Source organism: Miscanthus floridulus, chromosome 8, assembly GCF_019320115.1.
Source record: "Miscanthus floridulus cultivar M001 chromosome 8, ASM1932011v1, whole genome shotgun sequence".
Classification (NCBI taxonomy): domain Eukaryota; kingdom Viridiplantae; phylum Streptophyta; class Magnoliopsida; order Poales; family Poaceae; genus Miscanthus; species Miscanthus floridulus.
In genome coordinates, this window is record NC_089587.1 from 148,460,084 (window position 1) to 148,481,658 (window position 21,575).

The following is a 21,575-nucleotide window of genomic DNA, read 5'->3' on the forward strand; positions in this document are numbered from 1 at the left end:
AAATACTCCACCCGCTCGGCCTACAGAATACAGTCAGAGGCTCGCTCGCCTCCTTCAGTACGGAGTTGATCTGGAATGCGCATATGGAGAACAAATGCAAGATTTTTGCCTGGATCTTAGTGCAAGATAAAATTCTAACGGCACAAAACCTACAGAGGAGAGGGTGGCCACACCATCAACAATGCGTGCTCTGCAATAGCCCTCTAGAGACCGGCCTCCACCTATGCCTATGTTGCCCCTTCGCTAAGGGGGTTTGGAATCAAATCCTATCGTGGAAGAACTTCACTCAGATCCAGCAGCAACCCCAGGTGCAACCCACCGATATCAGATCATGGTGGGAAGAGGTGGCGACGAAAGTGCCAAGATCAGAACGTAGGAGGCTGAACGGGGTACTAATCTACACCTTCTGGAACATTTGGAAAGAGAGAAATAGGAGAATCTTCGACAACAAGATACAGACGGTGCCGCAGGTGGCCTCAGAGATAAAGGATGATATAGAGCAAAGGAAGAGAGCAATCGATTATGTGTAGCAGATGCCCCCTCTCCGGTGGGCCGTGTCTTGCATGCTTGAGGGGGGTTCCTTTCCTATCCTCGACTAACTTAGTTTGTACATAAACTCTCTTTTCCCCACTTAATTGAAAGGCAGAGCTCCTACCATTACGTTCAAAAAAAAGAACCTCTAAATGACACAGCAGATTGATTCTCCACCATCACTCGGATTCCTTGCTTTCCTGCCTGCTTTCGACGCGAATGCGAATTATTTGATGATGACAAATCAAATTCCCATGGGTGCGTTTGTAATTTGATCCAAGACTTGGGGTCTGATTGGTTTGCTTCTAAAATTTGTCATGCCAATGATTTGGCAAGTTGTGATTTTGGTCAGTGTTTGGTTTGCTACTAAAACTTACCAAACTTTCATACCTAGGGCTTGTTTAGATGCAAAAAATTTTGCAAAATAGATACTGTAGAGTTTTCGTTGTTATTTAATAAATAGTGTCCAATCATAGTATAATTAGGCTTAAAAGATTCGTCTCGTGGATTTCGTCTAAACTGTGTAATTAGTTTTATTTTTTATTTATATTTAATGCTTCATGCATGCGTCCAAAGATTCGATGTGACGGGGAATGTGAAAAATTTTGCAAAATTTTTTTGCAAACTAAACTGGACCTTAGCTTGCTAAATCTATAACAACACTTTTATTTAACTTTTGGTTTGCCAAATATTTAGCACTATAAATTTTGGATGCCAAGTCGGCTCGTGGCTCGGATCAGAATCAAATGCTTCCACCGCTCCAGCCCTGTGGTCCCTTCGACGATGGTGCTGACCGCCTGGTCCCACTGTCAGTATCACTGCCTCCTCCACGTGAGTGGAGTCCGGTCGCGCAGTAACGGAAAGGTGGAAATGGAAGAAATTGAAGGACGAACACGAACGGCTCTGGATTTGGCGTGTAGGCCCCTTTGAACGAACGGCACGGGGCGGGGCCACCACCAGCATCTATCTGATCTGCGGCAGAGAGGGTCGCGTTGGCTCGACGCAAACGCCCCCCTTGCGACTGGCCGGCTATTTTACCGCACCAGTTCTCCTCCCAGCCTCCACCAGATCAGATCACACAACAGCCGAAGGAAAATTCCCCCCCAAAACCCTCCCCAAACCCTAGCTTCGGATCCCGATGGCGAACCCGCGCGTCTTCTTCGACATGACCGTCGGCGGCGCCCCGGCGGGCCGGATCGTGATGGAGCTGTACGCCAACGAGGTGCCCAAGACGGTGGAGAACTTCCGCGCGCTGTGCACGGGCGAGAAGGGCGTGGGGAAATCCGGGAAGCCGCTCCACTACAAGGGCTCCGCTTTCCACCGCGTCATCCCGGAGTTCATGTGCCAGGGCGGCGACTTCACCCGCGGCAACGGCACGGGCGGCGAGTCCATCTACGGCGAGAAGTTCCCCGACGAGAAGTTCGTGCGCAACCACACGGGGCCCGGGGTGCTCTCGATGGCCAACGCGGGCCCCAACACCAACGGCTCCCAGTTCTTCATCTGCACCGTCGAGACCCCCTGGCTCGACGGCAAGCACGTCGTCTTCGGCCAGGTCGTCGAGGGCATGGACGTCGTCAAGGCCATCGAGAAGGTGGGCTCCCGCAGAGGATCCACCTCCAAGGAGGTCAAGATCGCTGACTGCGGCCAGCTCTCCTAGATCTCCTCTGGTCTCGTCTGGTCTGTCCGGCCGCCCTCCCTCCCTCCCTCCGTCATCGTCGACTCCGCCTGCGTCCGTCCCTTTTTCCATTTGCTTCGATCTGAATAAGATGATGATGATCTGAGTGGTGGTCTGAGTTGAGTCGTTTATCATGTGGTTTAATTTAGCGGTTTATTTAGGTGTGGATCTGCGAATCCCATGGCGCCTCTGCTTACTTCGTGTTTCACCAGTTATGGTAGATATGAGATCCATCTCAAGATAATGCTATGAGAACTGAAATTCGGTTTCGTGCTTCTTAATTGTTCTACTACTTTGTGCGGTTGTGCCATGTGCGTCTTGTTCCATTGCAAGTTCTGACCCCAAAATGATTTTGATTGTCAATGTGTTAATGTGAACTGCCAACTTGCCAAGCATGGATCACCCCTTTGCATGGCACATGGTTCTTTGTTTGGTGTGCTAGTAAATGATCCCAGCATTCTCTGATGATTTATAACCAAAATTCTTTTATATTCTGATTCTGACTGATGAAACAACTGTCTGTATGATTTATAACCGGTCAATGTTGACAAGAGAGGGCAATATGTTGATGGGGAATGCAGTCGATCAGCCTGTTCGCTTGCTCGTAAACGATCATAAATTTCCAGTCGGAAACAGTGTTTTTCTCTCACATCAAACCAGCCAGCAGTAAATAATCCACCCACAATACGATACGGCCTCCCGAACAGGCTGGATATCTTTGCATAAAGAAATTATGGTCTGGGGCTTTCCAAACTCTGTACGGAGCTCATGAAAGATATGAGTATTTCACTGGTGCAATTATCTTGAGGCTTTTTCCTGTGTATCATTAAAAAAGATGTCCTTTTTCTACAGGTCATTAAAAAGTTCGGACTTACCTAGGTGCCATGACACTTTATTTCTTTGCCCCTCAAGTCATTCCGTCCATTTTCGCTGGTAACCGTGTGTAACGGTGAGGAGAAAAGACCGAAGTGCCCTTAGTTAAGGGAGGATGAGTGAAATTGCCGTTTGCGCTGTATGCCACTCCCTGACCACGCCAGCAGCTCGTATTGCCCCGCCCGGGCGCCACGGAGGAAGTACCTGAACGCCTGGCACGGCACGGTGTGCGCGACCACGACCTGTGCCCCGTCGCGGCTGACCGCCACGCCGTTCGGGTACGGCAGGCCGGACCTGAGCACGGTGACGCCCCCCGTGCGCGCGTCGTACCTGAGCAGCCGCCCCGTCGCGTCTGCGTTCATCATGATCTCCGTGTTGAACCTCCTCGGGTACGTCGCGCTCCAGTCGGTGAAGTACACGTCGCCCGTGGCCTGGTCGACGTCGAGGCCGTTGACGAAGTTGAACGGGACGCCGTCGTCCGAGCCGGTCGCCAGCACCTCCGCCTCGCCGCCGTCCGGCCCGACCCTCATGAGCCTTAGGTAGGCGTCGGCGATGTAGAGGTCGCCGGTCTTCAAGTGGAACTGCAGGCCCAGGGGGCAGCCGCACATGCTCTCAGTCTCCGCCGACGGCACCACGCCCGCGGTGCATAGCAGGATCTTCCTGTAGTTCGCACTGTGCGCGTACGTTGTCCAGCCGACGGTGCTGCCGCCCCACTTGAGGACGCGGCCATCCGAGACGCCGGCGTAGGGCCCCTCGCCCTTGCCATCGAACGCGAGGCTCTCGGCGCCGCTCACGCCGCTGGGTAAAGGGACGCGGAAGCTCCAGCGCGTGTCGGTCGTCTTGACCTGCGCGGCGGCGGCACACGGCGAGGCGAAAAGCGCTAGGACGACGACGGTGTGCGCTCTCGCCCAACTAGCTAGCTTCCTGGGGATGATCTTCGATGTGTGCGCTCTCGCAGTCTCGTGCAGCGCATGCTGGATTCGTCGTGTGTTCTGATGTGTGTCTTGCCGCGCCGTGGGCTCGCGTTTTATGACCCTGGAAGCTGGAACCTGCCCGTCGCGCCTTCACTTTGGAACTACGCGAGAAAACAGTGAGTGGCCCCTCTCATCATTCACGCGACGACCAAACATGAATACGAATGACCAGACCAACAGCAACAGGAGTGCACACTACTTCACTCAAAACTGACGCGAATGCAGGTGTGAGATACTGCCTCCGTCCAGTAAAACATATAATTCTAGTATACCATGTTTTAGTATATTATATCTTTAAACAGTTATAGATAAAAAACTTAAATTATGAAATATATTTTTATAATAAATTAATTTAGAGTTATAAATATGAATATAATAGATCTGGGAGCCTGCCCGGCCTTGCAGCAGGGATGGCCCGCCGGGTGCTGTCTCTTGTTATTTTACTATCAGGGATGGTCCATGCGCGCGGCGAGACCGAGAGCGAGACCGGCCGACGGTGCCGCGGCAACCGCACAAACTGGGGATTTTTTTTTATTTTTAATCCTTTTTAATCAATATTTTAATATTAATAAAAAAAGTATTTGCATAAACGGGCCCTTTTGATCGCGCCAGCGCGGCCGGCGCGACAGTACCATGCGCTGGCACGACAAGGCGAGCCACGGTGGCGTCCGACGTTGATCGTAGCTGGCGTGGTCAGGGAGTGGCACACAGGGCAAACGGCAATTTCACTCATCCTCCCTTAACTGAGGGCACTTCGGTCTTTTCTCCTCGCCGTTACACACCGTTACCAGTGAAAATGGACGGAATGGCTTGAGAGGCAAAGAAATAAAGTGTCATGGCACCTAGGTAAATCTGAACTTTTTAGTGGTTTGTAGGAAAATGCCATCTTTTTTAATGGTACACAAGGAAAAGCCTCAATTATCTTACGTGATGTTTAGTTGCACCTCCTAAATTTGAGTCGTCGTCCTATTGAATGTTTAATACATGCATGGAGTATTAAATATAGACTAATTATGAAACTAAGTACATAGTTTGTGACTAATTTGTGAGACGAATCTTTTAAGCCTAATTAGTCGATGATTTGACAATGTGGTGCTACAATAAACATGTGCTAATGATGGATTAATTAGGCTTAAAAATTTCGTCTCGTGGAGTACCGACGGATTATACAGCCTGTTCGGTTGACTGGTTCGTATCGTTGCTGGTTCGTGAAAAAGTACTGCTGGCTGATTTGTGTGAGAGAAAAATACTGTTTCGGCTGGAAATTTAGGATCGTTTACGATAAGCCACAGCCAAACGAACAGGCTGTATGTAATTTGTTTTTTTATTAGTATCCGAACATCCCATATAACATCCTTTCGACACCTAAATTTTAGTCACTGGATCCAAACACCACCTTAAGTCTTTCTCCTAATTTGGGGTAAACTGTATGAGATTGAGATCATTGGTTACCCTTTCAAATAGTCTAGCTTGCACTAATGTATTTGGGGTGTGTTTAGTTCCCCCGAACTCCTGAATTTGGCACTATGCAAAAAGAAGATTTCCCGTCACATTAAACTTGCGGTACATGCATGAAGTACTAAATGTAGACGAAATTAAAAACTAATTGCACAATTTGATTGTACTTTGCGAGACGAACGTTTTGAGTCTAATTAGTCAATAGTTGAACAATTATTACCAAATACAAGCAGAATGCTACAGTGCACCGAGGAAATTAGCCTCTCCCACCCACAATGTGCAGAGGCTGCCGTTGTTGGTGTTGAGCATGAGGTATAATCTGCTGCTATTTCTCCTTCATGCACCCTGTATTGGTATACTTGCATATAAGATCTTTGTTATAAATTGCCTTCTTCAGGTCAGTTTTGGTGGCTGGTGTTCCTTATAGTGAGGAACTACGAAAAAGCCTCATAATGACAGTGTGCAGTCAGGTATTTTCTTTATTTCGGATCTTGTGAGTTGTGACTGAGCCGGCCTATTGACAAACAGACATTTTTGTATTGACAAACAGTGTACCCATCCGTTGAATATTATCTTCTTGGTAGTTGGTTGGCATGGGATAGTTCCTGTAGATCTCACATCATTATCTTCCATTATAAAACCGAGTTGCACAATCAACTACAAAATTTCTGATGCATCTAGATTTGTCATATCCAAGTAGAGACTAGTCTTTCAATCTCAAAGTTCTTAGCATGAATCATGAAAATATGTTCCTGTGAAGTAGTCCACATTTATCGACTATAGGTCTAAGACAGCGAAGAAAACATGGTCTGACAAAAGAAAATTATAGGAATCAGATATCCTTGAAACAATTTCTCACATTGGCTCCTGCAATTAGGGATGCCAGCATGTCAACCAAGGAAAAGAATAACTAGCATAGGTGAAATTGGATTTCTACTTTGTATGGAGTGGGTTTTGGGTTGACCCAAGAAGAAAATTAAACTTTGTGCTACCTTTAATGCTGAATGTGCTGCTCGTTCATATTCTTTTGCATGATTTGAATAAATCACTAAGCTTCATCTTCAAATGATTTACCGTTGCCTTTTTTGTGGCAGATTGGGGCATTTCTAGTTCCAGACTATCCTTTGGGCACCAAATTCCTAAAATCTGGAGCGGCAATATTGTTAGGTCCACATGGGGGATGCATCGTGAGTTCGTCACCTGCAGGTTCCGTTTGTTTCTATATATGGTCAGTAGAATGTGCATCTCAGTGTCGAGAAGCAAAAATGGGGTGGGGTATATGCTGATTTGGCTCCTCTTTTTTTGTATAAACTTTTGTATCACATACAGATAAGTCCATGAAAATGTATTGCTTGACACTATAAAAATATCAATGTCAAATTTTCATTCTTGTTTCTTTTGGATGACTGTCTGAGCTTGGGGATTAGATTTGATAACCTAATTCTTGGACCTTTTGCATTATATGAGTGATAATATACAAGGTGTTGTGACTTTTGTAACCACTTTCAAAGTTAAAGTACAAGTACTTTATTCCAGAAACAAGCTTATATTAGAAACTTATAGAAGCTCATTGCCTTCTATGGCTATCCCAAATTTACGCGGGTCTTTTTTTTCTGAGCTTTTTAAACGGAATTGGTTTCAGACAAAACAAGCGCATGCTTCTAAGAAGAAGCACGACAAACCACTTGGAGAACTGAACCTTACATCCCAGCTTCTAAAAAGAAAGGTTGAAGCTCACTTGTTTTTTTAGACAAAATGAAGCTCACTTGTTTGGATATGTACTATATTTCTTCTGAATCCCATAGTATTACTCGTGTGATATCATATACATGCTCAACTCCACCATATACAAAGATGTCAGGGAGAATGGACTCTCCTGCAAGTGCCAACAGCCAGCCCGGCAGTGCTGATAGAATAGGCAGCCCCATGACGCATGAGCTGAGCACTATCGTGCTCTAACCGCATAGCAAAACTTGGCCTGAGCACCTACTTCTGCATCCCGACCGTGTCCAAGTTTATTTTTCTCGAACACGCGAGAGAGCTGTGCATCGTTATATTAAGAAGAAAAAACCGTGTTTATTTTTCTCGAACACGCGAGAGAGCTGTGCATCCTTATATTAAGAAGAAAAAACCGTGTCCAAGTTTGGGCCTGAACATGTAGAAGATCATGGCTTCACGCCCCGATGCCAATGACTTTCAGCTGTTTTTTCATGTAAAAAAAGGTTCATTGTTAGGTATTCCAACAAAACATGAACTGCACTTGTAGAACCCATTGAAATCTCTGCAGCTAGGAGGAGCATAACACTGTCATATTCAAACTTACAAGGCTGTTGTTGGGGTCCCTCCAGTAGAAGCCACGGATGAACATGGGCAGGATGTTGCATGCCACCAGGACATATATCATCAGGGCGTGCTTCCCCATCCACTCCACGGGAATGGTAGGTGTTCTGAACCCGTACAAATCCACCTGAAAGATCCATGACAGTTACTGTGAGGTTTCGGAGATGATGGATGACACTAGCATATATATGTTCTCAGGTTTAAGAGGACCAACAAGAGCATAAATTCCAGCAAAAAGAAGACCCGCAGTGCCAGCAGTAGCCAAAGTGTAGCTTATTGTGTATAGCGGTTTATTCATGCGTATTCCTGAAAAGAATCGTGAAAATTGTTCCATCCATCTCAAGCTCTCAGGATTGGGAATAAGGATGTGGTTGAGCAGTGTTTGGTGAATACTTACCAACGAAGTCCATTAAGAAGGCTAGAGCTAACATGCTGAAGGAAGGGATCAACCAATTTGTGATTCTTCCCCTGTGTTTCTGCAGGTAAATTTAGCCCAGGGGGCAAACGTAAGTATTTTACACGACTACACAAGAATAATTTGTTAATCTAGTATCACACCAGCATTATACCTCAAAATGTATAATTATATGCCCAAACTGAAGCCCAATCAAGCAAGTGACAATTGCCATAACGGAGCTGAAACATGAACAAAGGACAGTAAGAACTAGCACTCAGTTGGAGGAACTTGCATTCCAAGAGAAGCTTATGGTCACTGACGAAGAGTTAGTGAAGCACTGACCTGAGGAGGCCTTCAGGATCAAATGGTGCCTGGCACCATGATGGAGCATCAGGTGGAAGAGGTCCATTCTCTGGATAATTTATACTACATTCCTGCATGTTAGCCAAAACTTTTGACTGAGTTTTGTGATAAGGGAGCAGAAAACTGAGACGTTGCACTTCATATCAAAACCTTTGTGTTTCTGTCAAAAAAATATTAAAACCTTTGTGCGCGCATAAACTGGCCGTCTATAGAGGTGATCGATCCCTAAAATTGTACGGTCAACCATTCCAACTGCATTGCAGGCTGGTCCGGTGTCTCCTCTCACTCCACATTTCACCTGACGAATTCAAATGTAGCATGAACATTAGCACTTCTTCCATGCTGTATATGAACTTGTAACAAGATAATAAAGAAAATGGAGTGAGGCTTCGCACTTACAGAGAATGACTTCTCTGTGGAACCAGGGCCTGATATCTGGTACTCCCAGTCTGGAACGTATATACCATATAAAATAATAGTATACACTATAGAGAGGACCAATCCTACAAATCTAGCAGGACAACGAACCATATGTCATAAATATGAGATATCAGTACCAGGTCAATTATTCAATTCAAATTCTATAGTTCCTGAACAGTAAATGCATAACTCGTCAGGATAATTTTGATCTGAACTCACAATTGGTAGCGGTATCTCCTTAGCAAACCATATCCAGAATCTACATCATCATCTCTCTTGAGCCAGATTTCACATATTGCAGCCAGAAGATAGGCTATTGCAATCCTCTGCAACATAGAACCATCATATGCCGTTACAGATGACTTGCGCCTTTTCTAGTACTGAATGTGTCAATTTGTTCTGAAAGAGCAATAAAAACAGTACCTGAAGTATGCCCATCAACCGTATTTTCATTAGATCAACACCAAATGTGAGACTGTGAACACCATGAAAAAATCCACCTGCATAAAGAACCAGCACATGGAGCACCGACTGATTGTTACCCTAGCTAACTTTTTTTTGGGAAACTTTTTAATAGCCCATCTTCTGATACTAGTTAAGAGACAAAATACCTTGGAGAACAAGACCAAGGCCGAACAACTCGAGGGCACGAAGTACCGCCTTCTTAGTTGCCTCCAGTTTATCTGGCACCCGCTGCACATAGTGGTATGACAAATCATCATTCAACATGCTGATAACTCGGCACTTAATTTGAAAGAAAAGGTAGTATAAAGAGTAGTGCATTTGTGACCTCAGTGTCCAGTATACCTTGTACGCTAGTGTTAGTGAGACTCCAACTATGAAAAGGAAGAACGGCATGACGAAATCAGCTATTGTTACGCCATCCCAAGGAGAGTGGTTCAGTGCTGGGAGGAAGCCTCCAGCATCGTCAACAATAATCATAAGCTGCAACAAGAAAAACAATCACGTCCTGCCTGTTTCAGATTGCAAGTAAAAAAAATAATTGTGACAATTTGGTGCATGTTTTTCTCCTTTTTCCCTTATTCAACAAGATCATAGGTGCCAATTCAGGGATTAGAAAAGATCATAGGTGAGAAATGATAAGAGCACCATAACTCCACAGGTCAATGCTTCCCTGTTTCCAGTGCTTAAAAGAATCTGACAGCTCCATAAAAAGAGAACAGAAGGTATTGAGATATAATAATCTCAAACTTGTCATAGCTAGATCAAGAAGGGCTAATAACAAATCCTGGAAAGCAAGTTAAGTAACATCAATCACAGCAGATCTGATGCCACGCTTTGGTTAATGATCTGCATTATATTAGTACATTATTGGATTCTGTTATCCTGTAACTTGTGGCTAAAGCATTACTCCTATATATACTAATACTAAACATCACTGATCTAGCGCCATTCCAGTGGAGTTAGGCAAGCATCGGATTCAGAAACCAATTAAGCCACTGTTTTACTGCCTTTACCTCGAAAGGCTGACGAACATATTCTGTGTTGTAAATGGATGGACTAGTCCATTCCAACATAGCAGTTCCTGGATTCCCGTTCTAAGGCTTGCGCCAATGGAAGGGAGATTAAAATTCATACAGATGTAACAGATAGAAAAATTCCCTATGGTGGCATTCGGAGCATAGGAACGGCACCTAAGAATTCATTTGAGGAAAAAAGTATTTCCTTCAGGAAAATCATATGGCGCCCAGGAGGCTGGCACCCTCGTCAGCTAAAGGACTAAAATACCATATTACAATGTTTCAAAAATCAACATAAAAATCATGTATGTAAGTTAAGTGTAGCAAAACAATTCAGATTGAAATTCATTTTGACGTTGAGATTAAAAAACAGCAGAAGTGTCACTTTCAACACATGATGAACAGTACCAGGTTGATTGCTTGTCTATTTTGTTTCTTGGCATCTAGGATGAATTTCAAATTGAACTCTTACGGTTATACTTATACTTAACTTTATGTGTAATATATATATGATTTTTGTGATAATTTCTGAAACATTGCAACATAATAATATTTTAGGTAAGGAAGGCGCCAGCCCCCTGGGCACCAAATCTTCATTCTTTCATTCATGATGACGCTGAGATTTCGTTTTGTGGGATAGATATTTGTGAGTGAATTCCTGTGTGACGGATACTCGACACGTTATCTGCCATCTGTGCCCAATCCAATCCATGCTGACTTTGCCGGGGTAGCTTGGCCAGTACTATACAGATGGCTGGCTAGCAGCTGCAATGCCCCATCCGTGCACTGCACTGCACTGCACGCCCATGTATGATCTAGGGTCTGTTTAGTTCCCAAAATTTTTCGCTCCAAAATGTCACATCAAATTTTGCGGCACATGTATGGAGTACTAAATATAAACGAAAAAAACTAATTACACAGTTAGGTAAAAAATCACGAGACGAAACTTTTGAACCTAATTAGTTCATAATTAGACACTAATTGCCAAATACAAACAAACGTGCTACAGTAGCTGAAACAAAAAAAATTGCCATCTAAACGCGGCCCTAGACGGCTGGACCCCCTGCTCTTGCAGTGAAGTTAGCCCCTGAAATTAGGCTTTGTTTAGATCGTAAAATTTTGAGGGTCCGATGTTATATAGGCTATCGGAGTGTTTTGATACTAATAAAAAATAAATTGCAGAATCCGTTAGTAAATCGTGAGATAAATTTATTAAACCTAATTAATCCATCATTAACATATGTGTTAGTGTAGCACCGCATTGTCAAATCATGATTCATTGGGCTTAAAAAATCGTTAGATAAAGTAATCGTAATCTGTGTAATTAATTATTTTTTTAGTCTATATTTAATACTAAGGGGTGTAAAGTTTTACTGAGGAACTAGACAAGCGACGTGCCATCACAGTAGGCGTACTAGGCGAGTAGCCCCAGTCCAGCCTCCAGCCTACACGATGACATCGTAAATGCAGTGCAGGCCTGCCCTGTCCTTGGAATGGCTATCAATTCTCCTGGCCTCCTGCTGCAGGTAGCAGCTCCGTAGCAAGCAGGAGATGCCATCAGCGTATCGCATCACATTGCTCACCAGATTCTTCGTTTTACTGCGTGAGACCCTGGGCGCTAATACGAGTACTGTTTCTGATGTTCTGTACTATAGTCGTATAGATACAAGATACTTGAAATAGACACCATATAGTCATCTGATCATTGTTCTTTTCTTAGGGGCACCTTGAGATAAATTAACTGTGAGTCGGTGGATCTTGACTTCAACAGGAGTGGTACTTTTCATGCTGGGTCCAGTTTAGTTTGCAAAAAATTTTGCAAAATTTTTCACATTCCCCGTCACATCGAATCTTTGGATGCATGCATGAAGCATTAAATATAAATAAAAAATAAAACTAATTACACAGTTTAGACGAAATCCACGAGACGAATCTTTTAAACCTAATTAGACTATGATTGGACACTATTTATCAAATAACAACGAAAACACTACGGTATCCATTTTACAAAATTTTTTTGCATCTAAACAAGCCCTGGGAATCGGCGTCAGAGGACCACCTTGAGGTGACGTCTAGTGGCCGGGGGTGGCTTCGGCTTTTGTTCGCGTCAAATTGCAATTAGTGAAAGGCCGTGACAGACCATGCTCTCACTCGATGCTCGACACGACGGATAAAGAAATAGTACTTGAAAAGCAGCAATCAGTGGCAGCCAAAGTGGCGATCCACGGCGTCATCACTGGATAAGCGAGCAGTCTAAGTGTATGTTTGGTTGAACTTTTAGTTTTGGCTTAGCCCAACGAAAGGGACGGCTTTTAGAGACTGTTTTTTTTTAGAAGCAGCTGATTTTTCATAGTACATTTTTAAAAGCTGGTTTGATTCTGTTTTTGGCTTTTGGCTTTCTACTTTTCGAAATTGGTGGAATAAAAAGCTTTTTCATAGTTGTTTCAAGAGAAATAAAGATAGAAGTTATATTTTATACTTGTTTAACTAAACAGCTTTCAGCTTTTCTACAGTTCATAGCCGACAGCAGGTTTCCTACAGCTCACAGCCCACATCAGCTTTTTCCCACAGCCACAGCTCAACCAAACACACCTTAAAGCATGTGTCTCAAATATAGCTACGCGTCATGCTCATGCATGGGATGGATGTAGGTTTATAAACGACATGTTGTGTTAGTGTGAGTATGCCCTTTGGCTACAAGCCACAGGCTCACAAAGTAAGTGATCACTTTATCCGCACAGACCAACGTCCTGTTCGTTTGGACTTGTTTGACTGATAAATCATAGCTGAAAGTATTGTTGGCTGATTTGGTGTGAGAGAAAAATATTATTCGTTGGCTGAAAAAGTACACCTTATAAGCTAAACAAGCCCAAACGAACGGGCCGAAAAACAAAGGTGTATTGTATATCTAAATTTCCAATTCTTACGCATTAAGCTAGCACATTTGATGCCATGGTCTTTTCAGCAATCACGGAAATATACGCCAATGCAAGCTAACAGAAATGTTATCATCGGGGAAAAAGTTGCAAGACACATGGACAACCTTAATCTAAAAAAATGGACGGAGAACACACTAGAACTGTTGATCCAAACAAAGCTAATGTTTGCTGGTCCCACGACTCCGACAACCCACCCACGCCCCCCCCCCCCCCCCCCCCCCCAGTTGCAACCCAAAATTCCAAAAATGCTACAGTAGCCATCATATCAAATGTTTGTGGCTCGTACATGGAGCATTAAATGTAGACGAAAAAAAACTAATTGCGCAAGTTTGGTGGGAAATTGCGAGACGAACGTTTTGAGCCTAATTAGTCCATGCTTGAACACTAATTGCCAAATAAAAATGAAAGTGCTACAGTATCCCAAAATTCCAACTTCCTGAAACTAAACATGGCGTAATGTTTGTTGGTCCCACGACTTTGAATCCCCCCCCCCCGCGGCCCCATCACTCTACTTATGCATCCCGAGTCTCTAGGTTTTGAATTGCACTGCTTGAACACAAGCGCTTCTACGTTGTCTAGAAGGGCAGTGGTGGATGCAGAACATGATTGAAGAAGGTTGATCTCTTCTTCTTCCTCTCTTTATCTATTTTTTTTTCTTTCCTCCACCTCTTCTTCTCTCCAACCCTTCCCATATTTTCATGGATGTACCAACTGTGGGGGCTCCCATCAGCCGGCCTTTAGATCCGCCCCTGGGGGGCTCTATACCCCTACAAGCCACTTGGAATGTCTACAGAGTGTAGAGGGGGCTTCTGTACCTCTGCAAGCTAGGCCTTGTTTAGTTGGCGAAATAGTACTGCAGCACTTTCATTGTTATTGACAATTAGTGTCCAATCATAGTCTAATTAGGCTTAAAAGATTCGCCTCGTGAATTTCGTCTAAACTGTGTAATTAGTTTTATTTTTTTTATATTTAATGCTTCATGCATGCGTCTAAAGATTCGATGTGACGGGGAATCTTAAAAAAATTTGCAAAATTTTGGGAACTAAACACTACCCTACTTGGAATTTCTTGGCATTTGAAAACTGTACACGTCAGGAGGTGCTAAACTGGTGTAAAATGCTCCAACATTTGGACCATCAGCTCCTTTGCTTCCTAAGACTGGTAAAGCGTATTGTAGTTGTACTGTTGATAGAGAGCGTGGACAAAATATTATTCAACCCTTGGCACCAATTGTTCTGCATTGCACCCGGGTCTAGTCTAGCACCGCTTCACATATATATTCCCTCCAGCATTTCGTACCGTGTCAATCCTTTTCTCTCTCACGTTGGCACCGCCTAAAACATACTCTGGAGCTGCTCTAATGACGTCCTCAATGACAACTTCTAAATAGCTAGCTAGATGAGACTTAGAAATTAAAAAAAAATAACATTACAGTGGAGGATTGTGTGAGCTGTAAGAGAGTTGTTTCTGATCGTGCTAGATTAGCTATTTTGGAGTCGCTGGCTATTTGATCTCTCTCCTGGATAGTCAATAGAATTCATGCTAGATTAGCTATTTAGGAAGACGTGGTACCATATTTAGTTCATGACAGCACGTAGTTAGTGAACCTATAACTAGTAGGCTCTCAAGTAGCCACGTCCACCAGACCCGGGCCGGCTAGCTTTTGGCCGGCGGAGTCCGGCTCGCTTGCCGCGCTTGCAGGCCAAGCAAAGCGAAAGCCAACTAGACCAAATCCAGGCAATCAAAAGGCGGCCAAAAACATAAAAGAGAGCGATTCAGGTAGCTGGGGTGGAGCTGATGCAGCCTGCCAGCGCCAGCCACCTCACACTCCCCAGGCCTCAGCAGTCTGCACACCCCCACCGCCGGACCTTTGCCGAGACCGAATGGAGGGTTATTGGCTACGTGCACGCGCCGGCGCCGGCCGGCGAGGGGCGTCGTACACAGAGGGCTGCAGCGTAAGCGCCAAGAGGGCGTCGCCACGGCGGGCCGGCATCGACGTCGGGTACGCCGTTACTGGGACGACGGATTCCGTATGTGCTTTCCATGGGGATTGTTTGTTTGTGGTCACACAGTTCCCGGCAGGAATCTATCTAGTTCAAACCAGAGTTTTGTTTTAAAAAAAATCCCAAATCAAGGTCCCCTACCATACAAGGTGGACAGGTGGTGCATAGACTTCAGCTCCTGACGAATCATGAAGCATAGGCCTTAGCTTCATGATCCGCCAGACGAGTCTTGTTTCCAGGGTACAAATAAAATTGGTTGGCACGTCGCCACGCTCCAACTATGCAGAAGTGGGCAATGCCAATGCGGACTTGTGGGGGTAACAGCAACGTGGATTGGTGAACTAGAACCGGACTACCGCAGATTTTTGTGCAATACATAAACAGGCAACAATAGGTGTCGTATGACTCGAAGTCCCATCCACATGTACGTACACGCGACGCTCTTAGTACGTCATTACTTTACTCCTATATTATAATTTATATGATTAGACCAACACAATCTTGCGGTGCATCTTCTAGGTCTGGGGGAGCAGCACTCACCATCACCATTGAGGCTTTGACATGAAGAGGTCGGTGGATCGATCAGTGCACGATAATAGGCAAGCGAAAGTCTAAACGGAAAGGCAAACAAGTTTATCTCTGGAATCATCAACACATTTTATATTTGAGTAGTACTACTATAACACAATGATTATGGGTAGGCTAATAATAGCGATCCTTTCTATGCTGGTATACCACACACATGTATATCTGTCTAAATGTTTCCTCAGCTAACGTAGCAACACGTACTTAAGGCTCCGTTCGGATCCATTCAGCTATAAGCTAACTATTAGCTGTGTTAACTAGAAGAAACCAGCTAATAGTTAATCGTTAATTGGGTGGTAGGTAAGACATTAGTCGGGCTTATTAGCTAAGGACAAACGGATATTCACTGTTAATTTGTAGCAGTTAAGGTAAGACAATTAGCCAGGTTTATTATTTATTTTTGCACTAACAATTAATCGTAGGGTTGCAAACAAATATTCATAGCTAATTTGACGTGGACTTTTTTTTTACTGATGAATTTGTGTGACCAAACAAAACCTCTCATGGATCGACAGACGTGCCAATTGTGTATTTATCGGTAAAAACGGTACATTTGCCTCTTTTGAGGCTCTACAGGAATATGATCGTCATGTGACACGGTACTATTTGTGTTAATAATACTAAAGTGGCAGCAGCCTGTTAACCAACTGTTTTCCCCTAGCAGGAGGCAGCGTCCGTACGGTACCTAAAGCTGGCAAGTAGCCATTCATACGGATGCGGGCTCCTGTGACTGAGCAATGAGCATGATGGTTAGTATAAGCAGCTGTATGTTTCGTCTCCTTGGCCCAATTGACCCTGACTCGGATTCCCCTCGCTCTGTCTTCTTGTTTTGTCCCTTTTATATTTATCATCATCATGTGCCCTGCTCGCTGATAAGGTATTATTGGCTGATTTGTTGTGAGAGAAAAATATTGTTTGTTGGCTAAAAAAGTATGGCTTATAATTCGCATACAGGACGATGATCATGGCGTCGTCTACAAAGACATTGACCAGCAGTTGACCAGCGCTACCATGAACAATGAGTGAAACGAAAGATTGCTTTTTCTTTTCTTTAGCAAAAGGCTCATGCACGGTTGCACGCAAAAGCAAGCAAAGCTAGGGGCACTCCTGAGTCCTGAATGGCGAGAAGAAGAGAAGGGATGGGAATCGGCAAGCAGACATGGGAGAAAGGCCAAGCACAAGCAGCAGCAGGGCGCGCGGGAGGGAGGGATCATGGGGGGCACGCGACAGTTGGAGGGAGACACTCCACGCTCTTCATCACGACGGCTCATGATGATGAGTGAATGAGTGGCCTGGGTTGGGTCGGTTGGTCGATCGATGCCGAATTGCCGATGCCCCCGCCCCTCCACGCCCATGGATGGGCGAAAACGAAAAGGAAAGCGCAGCGCCCGGGCGACGGTAATGGTAGCGACGAATCGAGAAGCGAGAATCCAATTCAATTCGTCCGAGAATCCACCACTACTGCTATGAGTATGAGTAGGAGGAGGGGGCGTACCAGGACGGTTATCCCGCGGAAGACGTCGAGGGAGACGAGGCGCTGCTGCTGCCGGGCAGCGGGCGACGACGTCGACGGGTTCGGCGGCGACGCCTTGATGGCGCTGGCGCCGGACTCGAGATCGGTTCCCGGGGCGCCCGCCGCGTCGTCGCTCCTGACGAGCTCGTACCCGCCCATGGTCGGTGCCGGTGCCGTCCTCCTCTGCCTGCAGCACGGCGACGGCGACGGCGACGGCGACGGTGGTGGCGCGACTCTGGCGCCGGGCAATGCCCTTGCTCCTCCTGCTGCATTCCCGTCCGCCACCGCCATCGCCGCCGTCACAAGCGCGCAACAAACAGACTCAGCAGATGTGAGAGGGAGGGAGAGACCCGGCCGGCAAACCGATCGAGAGAGGAAACTGGTAGATAGATATCCGCCTCCGCCTTACCTGGGGCAGCAGTTGCGTGGGCTTTTTTGTGGTACGGGAACGGGACTCCCTCTGCTCTCCCTGCTGGGGGGGACTCGACGGATGGGAGAAGGGCTCGCGCTCGCCGACTGCCTTTCGTCTCCTCGCCAACCTGCCGCTCCCGGATCGAGCGGATGCGCTTCGGTTCCTTTCTGGTGGATCGCCCACTCAACTCGCGCCTAGGACTACTACTACCAGTGTTTATATAGGACTAGGACTCAGTGCTACTGGCTACCGCCCGGCGCCCCTGCCTCCCCTGCACTTGCCTTCACGAGGCTATCTCTAACCGCACTTACCTAAATCAGAGATTCATTTCATAGTTTGAGACACGTATAGTAAACGTATAGTAAAATGATCACGTATCCAAAACTTAAGTTCTCCAACAGCCTACCAAAAAGCCCGTCCCTCCCTCCTCACTCTCTCCCCCGCGCCGCCCTTTCCCATCCCTCCCTCCCTCTCTACCCCGACGCCGCCCCTCCCTCTCTTCCCTCCCTCGTTGAGCACGGTGCCCCTCTCTCCCGGATCCGGCCGGCGGCGGCACCCCTCCCTCCCCTCCATCCAAGATCCGGCGGTCGCGGGCGAGGAGGACCCCGGATCCCCGCTCCCCGACGGCCGCGCCCCGCTCACCGCCTTGCCGAGGTACCCACCGGCCGCGCCTCGAGGCGGACCTCACCGAGCAGGCTCCTCGTCGTTCGTTTCCGTCCCTCAATCCCCTCCCTCGTTGAGCACGGCACCCCTCCCTTCCGGATCTGGCCGGCAGCAGCACCCCTCCCTCCCGGATCCGACGGTCGCGGGCGAGGAGGACCCCGGATCCCCGCTCCCCGACGGCCACGCCCTGCCACGTCGTGCTACCCGCCGGCCGCGCCTTGAGGCGGACCTCGCCGCGCCGGCTCCCCGCAGCGGTCCGCCTGCGCCGGGCTCGAGCTCCACGAGCTCCTCCTCCTCCGCGTCTGACACCGTCAGCGGGTAGCGGTCCACCAGCCACCGGTAGAACATCGGGACTCCCATCTTCGACCGACTTGCTCTGCCGTCGGATCTCCTCCTTGCTCTGGCCTCCCTCTTGCGGGGCGGCGCTTCCGCTAGCTCCTAGCGCCACAGTGGCATGCGGTGGTTGCTGCCTCCTCTTTAGTTCGATCTAGGGGGCGGAGGAAGGGTGAGGCCTGCGGGGGAAGGAGGGCGATAGCCTCGCGCGTGCGTGCGGGGCTGCGGGCGGGTTGGGCTTCCGTCTCGACGATGCAGATTTACGTTTCGGTGAGCCTCATTGAAAGGTCCTAATATGGCTAGAGGGGGTGAATAGCCTATTTAAAAATCTACAAATCAACTAGAGCAATTTGATTAGTATGACAAATAGCGAAATGTAAACTTGCTCTAGCTCTACAAGGGTTGCAAGACACCTATCCAACAATTCTAGTTAAAATGATTACTAGGCACACAACTTGCAATGTTACTACTCACTAAGAGCTCTCAATCTTGCTACTCTAAAGAGCTCCACTAGATGAACTTAAAATAACAAAGCAAGCTCTCAATTCTAATTACACTAAAGAGTTTGCCACAGCTAGTTTGCAAGAATATAAATGAGTGAGTAGGGTGATTATACCGCCGTGTAGAGGAGTGAACCAATCACAAGGTGAATATTAAATCAATCACCGGGAGAATACCAAATGGCAAGAGACAACCAATTTTCTCCCGAGGTTCACGTGCTTGCCAACACGCTACGTCCCCGTTGTGTCGACCAACACTTGGTGGTTCAGCAGCTAAGAGGTGTTGCACAAACCTCGTCCACACAATTTGAACACCGCAAGAACCTACCCACAAGTGAGGTAACTCAATGACACGAGCAATCCACTAGACTTACCTTTTGGCGCTCCGTCGGGGAAGGTACAAATCCCCTCACAATCACCGAAGATGGCCATGAACAATCACCGACTCGTGCCAATCCTCCTCCGCTACACCAAGTCGTCTAGGTGGTGGCAACCACCAAGAGCAACAAGTGAATCCCGCAACAAAACACGAACACCAAGTGCCTCTAGATGCAATCACTCAAGCAATGCACTTGAATTCTCTCCTAATCTCACAATGATGATGAAATAATGATGGAGATGAGTGGGAGGGCTTTGGCTAACCTCACAAGATTGCTATGTCCATGCAAAATACCCAAGAGAGTGAGTTTGAGCCAGTCATGGGGCATAAATAGAAGCCCCCACGAAATAGAGCCGTTGTACCACTTCACTGGGCACAACACGGGGTGACCGAACGCTCCGGTCAGTTTGACCGGACGTAGGACCCCAGCGTCCGGTCGCCCGATGCTTGCCACGTGTCATCGGCTTCAAACGTCGATCGCCCGATCTCAATGGTCAAGTGATTACTGGACGCGTCAGTTAGAAAGTGACCGGACACAGGACCCCAGCGTCCGATCGTTTTCAGTAAGGTTCCAAACGCGAAATTTCACGACCGAACGCGTCCGGTCCTGCTCGACCGGACTCACCCAACGTCCGGTCACTCATTGTTTCCTCTGTGCGCCTCACGTCAACATATGTCAGCACTGACCGGACGCACCCTGCCAGCGTCCGATCAGTTTACACGCCAGCGTCCGGTCACAAGACTGAGATCGTGTGCTTACTGCTGTCGTTGACCAGACTCTGAACCCAGCGTCTGGTCACTCTGTGAACCACTGTCTTTTCTATATAGGGCGCTAGTGAAGTTTCTAACCCTTGCTCAAATGTGCCAACCACCAAGTGTATCACCTTGTGCACATGTGTTAGCATATTTTCACAAGCATTTTCAAGGGTGTTAGCACTCCACTAGATCCTAAATGCATATGCAATGAGTTAGAGCATCTAGTGGCACTTTGATGACCGCGTTTCAATATGAGTTTCACCCCTCTTAATAGTACAGCTATCTAACATAAATGTGATCACACTCGCTAAGTGTCTTGATCACCGAAACAAAATGGCTCCTACTATTTATACCTTTGCCTTGAGCCTTTTGTTTTTTTCTTTCTTCTTTTCAAGTTCAAGCATTGTCATAATCTTCGCCATTGCTTCATCACTTGGAGTAGTGCTACCTATCTCATAATCACTTTGATAAACTAGGTTAGCACTTAGGGTTTCGTCAATTAACCAAAACCAAACTAGAGCTTTCACTCGTACCCAAAATGGGTGAGGTATTTGGGTCTTCTATTAGAGCATTATTTTTTGTAGGCAAAACACTATGAATGACCTATTTTGTGTTTGGGTCAAGGTTTGCATGCTCTGTTGGAGATAGTCTAATGGGTGGCCATCCATGGATCCATCATTTAATAGCGCCACGTGTGGCGCCATCATTTTGCCATTTGCCAATCGGCACGACATGTTCCGTTCCATGATGCTCTTTCAATGCCATCGTCGATCAGGATCATGTGCTGTGCTGGTCTTGCCCGGGTCTCTCTGCCATGTGCCGCGTCGCAATACCGCCGGTCGGAAAATGATCGTACGAACATGCTGCCGATAAGCGCTGCGCTGTGCCGCGGACACAGGGGCGAAGCTAGGATTAATTGTCGTCGGGGTCAGCACAAACCCATAGTGCTAACATTAAGGTTGCAATAATACAATACCATA

General features: G+C 46.6%; 3 protein-coding genes and 1 long non-coding RNA gene across 4 annotated transcripts; 2 read left to right on the forward strand and 2 right to left on the reverse strand.

Moving 5' to 3' along the window:
- Positions 1-1,589: 1,589 nt before the first annotated feature.
- On the forward strand, positions 1,590-2,481 carry LOC136473658 (peptidyl-prolyl cis-trans isomerase-like). The gene has a single exon (XM_066471311.1). The coding sequence runs from the start codon at positions 1,670-1,672 to the stop codon at positions 2,186-2,188; it is 519 nt and encodes a 172-aa protein (XP_066327408.1). The 5' UTR covers positions 1,590-1,669; the 3' UTR covers positions 2,189-2,481.
- A 699-nt stretch (positions 2,482-3,180) lies between these two features.
- LOC136469998 (protein STRICTOSIDINE SYNTHASE-LIKE 10-like) lies at positions 3,181-4,786 on the reverse strand. Its single transcript, XM_066467984.1, has 2 exons — positions 4,686-4,786; positions 3,181-4,141 (listed from the first exon to the last, which is right to left on the reverse strand). Exons 1-2 carry the CDS (start codon positions 4,784-4,786, stop codon positions 3,181-3,183), a joined length of 1,062 nt encoding a protein of 353 aa, XP_066324081.1.
- A 975-nt stretch (positions 4,787-5,761) lies between these two features.
- On the forward strand, positions 5,762-6,715 carry LOC136473660 (uncharacterized). Its single transcript, XR_010762710.1, has 3 exons — positions 5,762-5,823; positions 5,909-5,981; positions 6,606-6,715. It is a non-coding gene; the product is annotated as an uncharacterized lncRNA (long non-coding RNA).
- Positions 6,716-7,114: 399 nt separating this feature from the next.
- LOC136473661 (uncharacterized) lies at positions 7,115-18,165 on the reverse strand. Its single transcript, XM_066471312.1, has 13 exons — positions 17,535-18,165; positions 9,839-9,976; positions 9,643-9,724; positions 9,455-9,531; positions 9,251-9,357; positions 9,011-9,122; positions 8,793-8,909; positions 8,591-8,682; positions 8,421-8,487; positions 8,249-8,327; positions 8,066-8,157; positions 7,835-7,978; positions 7,115-7,711 (listed from the first exon to the last, which is right to left on the reverse strand). Exons 1-13 carry the CDS (start codon positions 17,841-17,843, stop codon positions 7,685-7,687), a joined length of 1,443 nt encoding a protein of 480 aa, XP_066327409.1. The 5' UTR covers positions 17,844-18,165; the 3' UTR covers positions 7,115-7,684.
- Between the last annotated feature and the right edge of the window lie 3,410 nt (positions 18,166-21,575).